The 10,674-nt window shown below is 37.3% G+C and overlaps 1 protein-coding gene across 2 annotated transcripts; it reads left to right on the forward strand.

Annotated features, from left to right (window-relative positions):
- The first annotated feature begins 1,333 nt into the window (after positions 1–1,333).
- Positions 1,334–10,616, forward strand: LOC149610086 (sodium- and chloride-dependent betaine transporter-like). Of its 2 annotated transcripts, none has more exons than XM_089859796.1 (8): positions 1,334–2,512; positions 3,125–3,268; positions 3,346–3,717; positions 3,809–3,933; positions 4,869–4,981; positions 5,075–5,315; positions 5,702–5,976; positions 10,434–10,616. In XM_089859796.1, exons 1-8 carry the CDS (start codon positions 1,446–1,448, stop codon positions 10,593–10,595), a joined length of 2,499 nt encoding a protein of 832 aa, XP_089715922.1. In that variant the 5' UTR covers positions 1,334–1,445; the 3' UTR covers positions 10,596–10,616. The 2 variants fall into 2 exon arrangements, with proteins under 2 accessions (XP_089715922.1, XP_089715921.1); XM_089859795.1 differs by lacking the exon at positions 10,434–10,616 and adding an exon at positions 7,165–9,309 and having other exon boundaries at positions 1,337–2,512.
- Positions 10,617–10,674: the final 58 nt, after the last annotated feature.

Here is a 10,674-nt window from a genome sequence, read left to right on the forward strand (position 1 = left end):
CATAAATATGTTATCATACAATTTTTGTTAAGCCTTTGTACCTTGCACGCTTTATTGCGCTAGCTTCATTTTTAAAAGACCGATGACCGGAGAAAAGCTATGACGACAGATCTCACCAGAAAACGTTTTCCAAAATCCGCTGTCTTTTTTGGTGAGCTCTGCTGAACGCAGCCCAGATCAGTGAAAGGTCTGATCGTAATCGGATTATAGCTTCGTGTGTTCATGCTTTTTATGGTGCGCATTTACCTTCAGTGTGTGTAGCCACAAATTAGCTTTGGTGTTATGTAACTTTAATCGTCATGTTGACAAACTAAGAAAATTGTTGAGGTGAAAGGAGAGGATAGTGTTTACATGGCAACCCTGTTGTGAATATGGCTTTGAACATAGAGGGTATACAGTTGAGGAGTAGCAAATTGGGCCTTTACAAACACGTAAAGGTAATATCCCTCCAAAGTTTTATCTCTTCATTTCCGGTTTTTCCCCCATCGGATGATTTTAATGTGTACAAGTATATCCTTATTGGATGTAAAATGTCGTCTGATTTACAGTATATTTGCTATGCTTTGTATACTGCTTTAATATTTCATAAATTTTAACTTCAGTATTTGTTCATAAAAAAAGAAACATTTCCATAACTGGGTAAATAAGTTTGTAGGTAGTCCTTCTCTTGACTCGGAGAGGTAATATTTTGGTTTTCCCAACTTGTTATAAACTTGTCAGGCTTAAATTAGGGTTGGTTTTGTTGAAATAAAACGCGTGAAATTTCCCGGCAATAGTATGACCTATTTAATTTTAAGTTTTGCAAACTTTCTACGTATCCCCCCCCCCTTTCCTGGGCCTTTTCCTCTATCAGACAGTTTATTTTTTCGAAAGAGAAAACGGAGCAACCTGAGCCAAATTTAAAATTATGGCGCAACGAGAGAACTGGTCAAACGAGATTTGAATAACAGGCGTCCTTGTTTGTTCCTTTTAGTTTCGATTTTTTTTTTAAATAAAATTTATACGATCGTGGGACGAGTTAGTGATGAATTCCCACAACATTCAACCTCTACACTCGTCGATACGAAAAGTTATCATTTTTGTACGTTTGAACTTCCCGCCAAAATAAAAATTTGAAACCTGTTACTTGATTGACAGCACTGAACGCGCTTAAAAAGAGGCGCTTTTGAAATCCAATGTTATGCAAGATAATTTGCATATTTTTAATACGTAGAGTAAAGAATGCCTATTATCTATTTGGTGCTTATCCATAGTCATCATTCTAACCGGGTTCATTTTTATAGGTAGCCCACAGAGTGTAGTCTGACATCTACAGTGAGTAATCGGTACTTCGGTAGAGCGGAGATGACCCCGTCCTCCGAAGGACTTCAGAATTGTTGGCGGATTGTTTCCTGTGTTTGTTTGGGTTGAATTTGATTGCTTAAAGGAAAACTTTTAAATTAAAAATGAGTTATTATTATCGTTTTGAGACTCCGCCTACGGGTTTTACGCTTACGGAAAAAAGACCGCGTTCGGCGAGTAAAGAAAAGCGGGAAAAAAGGAAACCTAAAGAGCAAACCACTTCATCCCATGGTCAACCGGGTGTTTTAATTCTTCCATCTTCACCAGGAGCAACTGGGGGTGCTATTGATCCAAACAGCCCGATTACACCACCACCGGTATTACCAAATATCCCTTTATCGGAACAGATTCGTACTTACCAACGTGGTCTTCCTGATGCCAAAAACTCTAATTCTGACTTGTCAGAGTCTGATTCCGAAATTCGCAATGTCTTCTCATCAAATTCAAATAAGAATAGGGAATTTAAAAAGCAACAGTCATTCAAAAATAATATCAAGTTGACTAGATCCATTTCATTCACTTCTAAACCCATTAAACATTCCATGGAAGACCTGACCATGAATAGTTACAATCCCATGATTGAAGCTCGAAGACAGTCTGTCTCTGTACCTGATTTGTTTCGATTTGGGAAACATTCTAAACCAAAGCAACCCGTCAAGGTTCCTACAGGTACCGTTGCTTCGTATTCGTTCGAACAAGAAGGAATAGGGGACGGAGAAGACATGGGAACTTCATTACAAAATTTAAGACCAGATGGATGGACATGGAAAAACAAGATTGATTTTGCCATTTTGTGCATTTGTCAGGCTTTGGGACTGAGCAATGTTTGGAGATTTCCCTATTTTTGTTATAGCAATGGCGGTGGATCATTTCTATGCGCTTACATAATTTTGATGGCTGCTTGTAGTGCCCCTTTATTATGTATGGAGTTGGCTGTTGGTCAAATCACTCAAGCCCAAGCCATCATGGCATTTAAGAGACTTTGTCCATTAATGAAGGGAGTTGGTTTAGCCGGAATAGCCGCCACTTTTTGGTTGTCATCTTGCTATAGTGTGGTCATCTCTTGGGGTATGTTCTACTTCTTCAATTCATTGTATTCGGTCCCACGTTGGATTCAGTGTCATCATGCATGGAACACAAAAGATTGTGAGGAAAATCCAACACCACCACCGTATGATTTTAATATATAAACCATGGATGAAGGATGCGCGTGAGGAAATTTGTTTTCACGCTATAGGATAGGCAACTCCCTATCTCGAGCGACAGAATATTCTGTATATACTCCGTTACAACGTCGGTTGTCAGCACGCTCAAAGATAGGTCTCTATGTAACGTAGCTTTGTACGTGCTGTCAAGAGACAAAAAACTTCAGGATCTTCAGGATTTAAAATATCCGCGAGTTTTTTAGCTCGAGTGCACGGACCTCTAGGCCTTAGTTTCAAATGCGTGTGAAATTGCATACAGTCTACTACACGCATTTGAAACTAAGGTCTAGAGGTCCGTGCACTCGAGCTAAAAAATTCGCGGATATTTTAAATCCTGAAGATCCTGAAGTTTTTTGCCTCTTGACAGCACGTACAAAGCTACGTTACATAGAGAAATAGCTTTGCGCGTGCTGACAACCGACGTTGTAACGGAGTGTATACAGAATATTCTGTCGTTCGAGATAGGGAGTTGCCTATCCTGTAGAGTGAAAACAAATTTCCTCACGCGCATCCTTCATCCATGTATAAACTATGATAATGTATGTTGACTTTCATTTAAAGTAATTGATTTTTTTCAGAAACATAGCGCATTATGATAGCAACGGTACTTTTATTCCCGCTATCACGCACCATTATCATCCGATAACTGGCATGAAAGTATTAGGGTTACCTAAATCGAATATCACTAAGAATTTAACAACACCCGCTGTTGAGTTTTTCAAGTAAGTTTGACAAATGATGTTGAACGTTTCATCCATTTTGGGTAAATCTCTTAAATTACAGTAAATGTTTATACTAGTTTAAAAATGCTGGAAACAACAAAAGGAATTGACGAATTGGGTGATTTAAGGTTTGAGTTATTAGCCGCCATGATTTTCGCTTGGATCTTCATTTTTGTGGCTGTTAGGAAACCGACTTTCCTTGTTGGACACACGCGTTACATGATGGCCACCATTCCCAACATCCTCTTTATCGTTTTGATCTTTGAAGTTTGCGCCTTTGAAGGCTCTCAAAATGGAATTATGTATTTGTTCATTCCTCAATGGGAAGGACTTCAAAATATTAAGGTTTGGCTATACGCCTTAGCGCAAACTATACATTCCTTGGGTGTGGTCTTTGGCTTTGGAATTGCAGTTGGATCTTGCGATAATCAATATTACAATATGTTTAGGTACAAAAAAAACGATACAATATTGAATTGAATTGAATTACGGTGACCTTTTACGGTGTTTCAATGTTGTATTCAATTGTTTCGTTATTAGAGGTACCACCATTTCAGTGCTGTCTAATCTTTACACTCAGTTAATTGTAAGCTGCATTGTCTTTGGCACCATCGGACATCTGTCCTATAAATTTAACACACCAATTGAAACTACTTTACAGCATGGTAAGCTTATAATAATAAAGTTAATTACTTAATAGGGTAATGGCAGCCCTCTGCCTTCGACTGTATTAAGCTCTATAGGGAAATAACATGGGGTGCCATTAGTCTATTGTAAATAATAGGCCAAAGAATAAGAACAAACTATAAAGGATGTTTAATAAATGAAGGGCGTGATAAAGTTTTAAAGTAATTAAAATTAAAAGTATTATGGGGAATATAAGTTTAAAATAGAGAGGTTTCGTTTGGGGAGAGAAGCTGAGATTCTTGAGGTTTCTTGCTGAGGATAAGCTGAAAACCACCAATATGGCTGACAGAATCGTGGTAAGACTTTTTAGGGTGTGACCTACTATTCAGCCAATAGAGCTATCTCAGAAACGCTAGTGTGACGTCACCCATAATATTTTCCCCTTTGAAACAAACATGGCCGCCCACTGCCAAAGCTAAGCCCATGGCGTTTTACCTTTACCTAGATAGCTCTCTATAGAGTGCTGTCAGCTGTGACGTCAGATCCAAGGTTAAACGTCACAACTCTGCCTTTAGCAATGGGCGGCCATGACAGTTACCGTTTTTTCTTTATGGAAAAACAGCAGGGTGACGTCACACCGGCGCTTCTGACAGCACTCTATAGAGTGGTACTGAGAGGGAAGGAGCTACGGGTACGTGACGTCAATATTGGTAGTCTAAATTGTATGGCCTGAGTTGACGACTTCCAATATGGTCGCCAAAAACCGAAGTAAGAGATAGGAGGGTATGACGTCACGAGAAAGTTCGTGGTAGCGGACTATTGAATTCTCTCTATATAAAGGGTTAGATACAAATATCAGTCTTATAGCCGGCTTATAACTGGCAAGTTTTTAATATTTTCCAAGTCATTACGAGTCCTGACATGTTGAGGGGAATTAATAATGTTTTAAATAAGGGTTGTATTTGTGTTCTAGATCCTGGTTTGGTATTTTTGGCATTTTCCGAATTAACTTCCCTTTTGCCTGTTCCAACATTTTGGTCCATCGCTTGTTTTATGGTTATCTTTTGTTTGGCAATGGATTCCCAAGTACGTTATAATATTATTAATCATCTGACCTCATTATTCAAATATGAAGTAATTAACTAATTATTAATCGAAAACCTTTTTCAAAATGTCTAGGTTACTTTGATGCAGACATTATTAACAGCCCTGAAGGAAGTTTACAGTGACTTTATCAAGCATTACTTTCACGCTCAAGCCATCTTTCTCCTTCTCCTTTGCATCCTGTCATTGATAATCAGCACACCTTACATCACGCAATCTGGCATTTATTTCTTTCAACTGACTGATCACTACGTTTCAGTTTTGAGCACAAATATTCTGGCTCTTCTAGAATTTGTGATAATTTCTTGGATTTATGGTAACTTAACTTTAATCAGTTTGATTTAAATTTTGAAAAATTAATCACGTTTTATAACTAATTTCACTTTAATCACGATTTATTAATTTATTTCAGTTTAATCACGATTTATTAATTAATTTCAGTTTAATCACGATTTATTAATTTATTTCAGTTTAATCACGATTTATTAATTTATTTCACTTTAATCACGATTTATTAATTAATTTCAGTTTAATCACGATTTATTCATTTATTTCAGTTTAATCACGATTTATTAATTTATTTCAGTTTAATCACGTTTTATTAATTAATTTCACTTTAATCACGATTTATTAATTTATTTCACTTTAATCAACTTAATTTTAATGTCAATTAATCACGTATAACTAATAAATTCATTTCAGGAGCTGGAAATCTCTCCATTTCCATTCGAGATATGACAGGAAAGAAACCACCGTTCATTCTGATTTTCTTATGGTTGATGTTGGGTCCCATAACCATCATGGTCATTCTCCTGATTTACTTGATTATGTCATCGCATGTTCTGATTCGGGATGGCTACCTTTATCCAAAATGGGCCATTTCATTGGGGTGGTTGTTGGTCTGTTTAACTTTGGGGTCTTTGCCTTTTTGCGCCATCAGTGCCTTGAGAGATTCGGCTAAAGAAGATGGAGAAAATGTAAGTTTTTTCATGATATCTCTTTATTGTTGCTGCGAAATGAGAATTATATGCGAAAAATGCTTTAAATTAAAAGTAACGGGTTTTAAAGCAATAGATATCGCTCTTTGTATTACTGTCCAAAGCTAAAAACCACCACCAATATGGCTGCCAGAACCATGGTGACTCCGCCAAGTAAATCTAGTATATTAAAGGGATAGTAGCGTAAGATTTTGACCATGGCACTGAGGTTTATTTTCATTAATGCTTGAAAATGCAAAAATTAAAGCTGTTAAGGTGGTTTTAATATTTGAAAATCAAAAACATCACAAAAAAAAGGAATATAAAAAGGTGTCGCTTTCTGCTGGAGAAGATATAGGGTCTTTGCGCGTGACGTCAAGTTACCTTCGCCCTTTCCTCTCCCCTTGCCGGCTCCCCGCTCTGGCCACGTTAGGACGCCATGTTGACATCCCCTAAAAACCGGTTTTCGCCCCTATTTCTTCCCCCTTTTTACTCTGGCGGAAACACCCTATGTAGCTGGCGACAGGCCTTTGCTTAGCGCGTGTCTCTGTAACAATTCCATAATTGACATGGGTGAAGATAAAGGGCGTGAGGGGTGACCTCATTACAGTGCCTTAAATATTTACACTGCATATTTTATATAATACATTAAACATGAGTCCTTTTATATACTTTCTTGGGAAAAATTTATGATCCAAAATTTTGTGATTGACATGGATGACTATCCCATGACTATCCCTTTAAGAGCTTGCGAGTAGAGGACAAAGGAAAGCAGCTTAGGAGTGGGGTTTTCCCTTTTTCTTCACAATGGTGGAGAACTTAAGAACTTAAGGGTGTAGAAGGGTTGTTAGGTAGAGGGGTTGAGACACGCAACGTTTACTAGAATTGATTTGACACACCTCACCCTTACCGAAAAAACCACCTCTAAAACACGTCTTAGGTTGGGCTGAAGACGTTTTTTAGAGGTTTTTTTTCGGTAAGGGCAACCTACAATAATGGTGCCCATGTGTCAAGGAAGATGTTCCCTGCTAGTGTGATGTGATAGTGCCATTGAGCAGTATTAGGTTTGCACCGCTTTGAAGGAAAGTGTGTGTTAGAAACGCAAAGCACAATGCTTTTATTTTTGCTATGAAGAAAAATTGGCCTACGTTTTGTAGTACAATAAGTTTTTCTTTGGCGCGCTGATAGCGTTTCAAAGGTGCCTTAAGACCAACTGCGGCTCCTGTCAGACGCCCAACAATTTTTTCACCTCAACCCATAATCGTACTTCGAAGTCCAGTTTACGGACAGCAACCTCAGTCTTTTGCATTTACTTCTAACACCGGTGATTATATATACGAAACTGATGATGAGGATGATAGTAGCTCTGATATGAGAGTTTAAATACACCTTTCTTTGGTACCTGCGTGGAGATGTAAAATTACCATAGTTAAAATAACAAATAACCAGAATATTACCGGTAAATTACCACCCGCGGCTCAATTTTGAATTTTTGATAGCTTTATTTTAAAGAAGTTTTTGCTGCGTTAGCTATTTTAGTAGTTTTGTTTATTTTAATTATACACCATTTATTTTTTTTTTTTTGCCAAAGTGATATAAATTTCCTGGCAATATTTTATAGTTAGCTGCACTGGGTTTGACTGCTGTAAGAATTATCTACCACGTTTTAATTTTAATTTAAAACGTTAATTGGTTTGATCTAATTCTTATGATATTTCCCATCCCTCATAATGTAGTCATTTTTTCTTTTACAATTAGCGGTCTTATTCCTTATCAGCGCCACCTACCCATAGCGGCGACTTTGAGAACTACTGTAAGCGGCAAGCCAATCAGGTGTCGCTAAAATCTGGTGACGTCACTGACTGGCACTCTCGGGTCTTACCAAAAATGACGTCACCAGATTTTAGCGACATCTGATTGGCTTGTCGCTTACAGTAGTTCTCAAAGTCACCGCTATGGGTAGATGGCGCTGATAAGGAATAAGGCTAATTATCTACTTATTTTGACATTTTTTTGCTAGTTTATTTAGAAGAGTAGTTAAGCCTAGGCATTATTGCATTTATTTGGTACAAATACTTTAACGTAACGAAAAACAAGAAGAATGGTTTAAGCTTTACACTAAACCATAAAACTTATTTACATTTTTTTGATGGCTTTATTAATATATATATATATATATAATATTTTTAATTAGTATTGTTAGAGTATAGATTTAAGGGAATTAGATTTAGAAGGCTCCTTTTTTTACAATTTGAACTTTAAATATTGTTCATGAGAGCGAGAAGCAGGTAAGTTGAGGCTTTTCTAAGCCTAAAAATTACCGGTATTTTTGCTTTAATTAAGATTAATTTTATTATAATATTTATGGGACCAATATTATTCATTTTAGGCTTAGCCTATATATTTTTTCAATTAATCAAGTTTAATCAATTTTAATTAACATTTTAAACCAAAGAAAAAGAAACTTAGCCCAGAAAGACTATTTGAAACTGATATAGTGTGCTACCACGAAGCTAGGGGGGAAAAACTGTGACGTCAATATTGGGTCCCGAATTTGTATTGCCCAAGCTGACGACGTCTCGCGACTGCCAATATGGTCGCCTGAAAATAAGGTAAGAGATAGAGCATGTGACGTCACTACAAAGTTCGTGGTAACACACTATTGTTCTAATATCACAACCTCCAAATTTTTACAATAGGGCTACTTTACAATAGTCGAATTTTAGACCAAAGATATTTAAATTTTTTATATAAGAATTTAATAATAATTTATAGTTATATTTTAAAATATTCGTTTACAAAGGTGCTCAAATTTTATACAGAATATTGCTATAAATATACAAATTTACAACGAAGTTTACATAAATTAATAATTAATATAAGTACCACTTTTAGTGTCCAATCGGGACATTTATATAAGTAAAATACTCTCTAGTTTTAGACAATTTAGGGGTTTTTAATAAGATAAATATGAAAGAGGCGTTGTGATAAGTAAGCATAATAGTAGAAGTTCATTACGAGAAGTAAAACATTTAGTACACTCTAACTGATATTCTCTCTAGAAAAACCAATAATTAGCCGTTAGAGTGCGTGTATCTGTGAAATCACATGCATTTTAAACGAATCTGTGTTACTTCTAATAATGTACTTCTAATAATAATATCGATCAATATATATGTTTAAGAAAACATGAATTTATTTGCGCTAATAAATTCATCGTTCGACTTAATTTTATAAAAATTAACACTAACCAAGTAATTGTGTAAAACATTGTAAACTTGTAAACTCAAAGGTTTTACAATTGAAAAAAAAAAAAAAACTAACAACCGAAAATAGACTTTAACAACTCTATTTTTGCTACAGTTGTCATTTGAAACCGGATGGTTTCTTTATGAAGACGTCCTAATTTATCATCGAGTACAAATACCAGCGTTGAAAGGGTGTTCCTATCTTGTGTCTTGTAACATATTCTTCACAATACTAGCTTCCTCGATCACCCTTTTTTTTCTCTCTCTCTCCGATGTCCAGTGCCTGCCTTGACCTCCCATCGCGTCTCTCCTCAGTCTGACACCTTCCCATCTCGCCAGTGGATATATGGGGTCTATTTCCTGGTTTCAAGTAACTAGTCCCTTACGCTAAAAGAAAAAAAAACGACCCAAAACGGTGTTGTTTCTTGATATTCTGACAAGAGTACTGTTTTCCGTCATATCGTGTAACGCTACCATTATAAGGGACAAGAATCCCCCTAAATCCTGAAATCGTTTATTTACTGTCTCAGCTTCCCGTCCTTCTTTATTAAACCCTACACGAGCTTTTCTTGTCAAGGGGCAGAATTTTTTGAATGCGCACGAAGTGGACTGGGGCACGGATTAGAGCATATGCGCGAAGAATTCTAATAGGAGAATATAAAACTGCACGCGGTTTCCCTGTATTTAGAGGGTGCTTAGTAAGTGTGTGTCCACTTATACTGGTCATCCCGAACTAGTAAGTACTGTTACAAAAGGATTATCCCAATCTTAATCCCCCTTCGTTACATTGGGTTTGTTTTAGCTCGTGGTGGGTTGGAAGTTTTAGACCTTTAAGGAAGTGTGCACCAAGAGCAATCCTTCAACACGTTCATCTCCGCTTGTTGGGGTCGTATATTATGGGGGCCCGTTGAGAGTATCTCGGCTTTACGAATCCGGGATGTTTCTATCCATGTCCCTCGTAATTCTTAATGGGCGTTCGCGTGTGTCCGATCACGGCCAGCTGCTTTGGTGTTGTCACTCCTCGTCGACATTATTGTACTCTATTCCACGTTACGAGGCGATTCCCGGGATAAGATTCGAACCGGGTAAACATACCACCCACGAGTTTCGCCTTAACTCTTAAAACGAAGGGTGCCTCCGAAAAAGTTAAAATATTAACTCGCAGGCGTTCTGATTTACTCTCAATCTTTTTTTCTTTCTTTCTTTTAGCCAGCGTTTTTCTTAGCGCCTCCTCTGTATAAGGATGAAGATTACGTCTTCTTCAATTTTTTTCCCCAAAGATTTCGGGGGCGGACCAACTCCTTCCTTATCCGCGTTCGGGACGCTTCTCCTCTTATTCCTCATCCGTTTTTCTCAGCTTCTTTAAGATAACGAGGCACCCGTTCGTGGGACGTCCCTTTGAAAGTTTGGTCTACTCCCCCTCGGAAGCGTCGACGAGCCTTTATCCCGG

The sequence above is a fragment of the Phalangium opilio genome, unplaced genomic scaffold (assembly GCF_054372755.1).
Source record: "Phalangium opilio isolate 3A_F unplaced genomic scaffold, DU_Popi_V2 ptg000344l_1, whole genome shotgun sequence".
NCBI classification, from domain to species: Eukaryota; Metazoa; Arthropoda; class Arachnida; order Opiliones; family Phalangiidae; genus Phalangium; species Phalangium opilio.

Bases quoted from the DNA above. Each gene is read 5' to 3' on its own strand.
- LOC149610086 (XM_089859795.1), top strand. From the start codon at position 1,446: ATGAGTTATTATTATCGTTTTGAGACTCCGCCTACGGGTTTTACGCTT. The intron at 3,718-3,808 runs GTACAAAAAAAA...TTTCGTTATTAG, and splicing joins CAATATTACAATATGTTTAG to AGGTACCACCATTTCAGTGC. The intron at 3,934-4,868 runs GTAAGCTTATAA...TTTGTGTTCTAG, and splicing joins TGAAACTACTTTACAGCATG to ATCCTGGTTTGGTATTTTTG.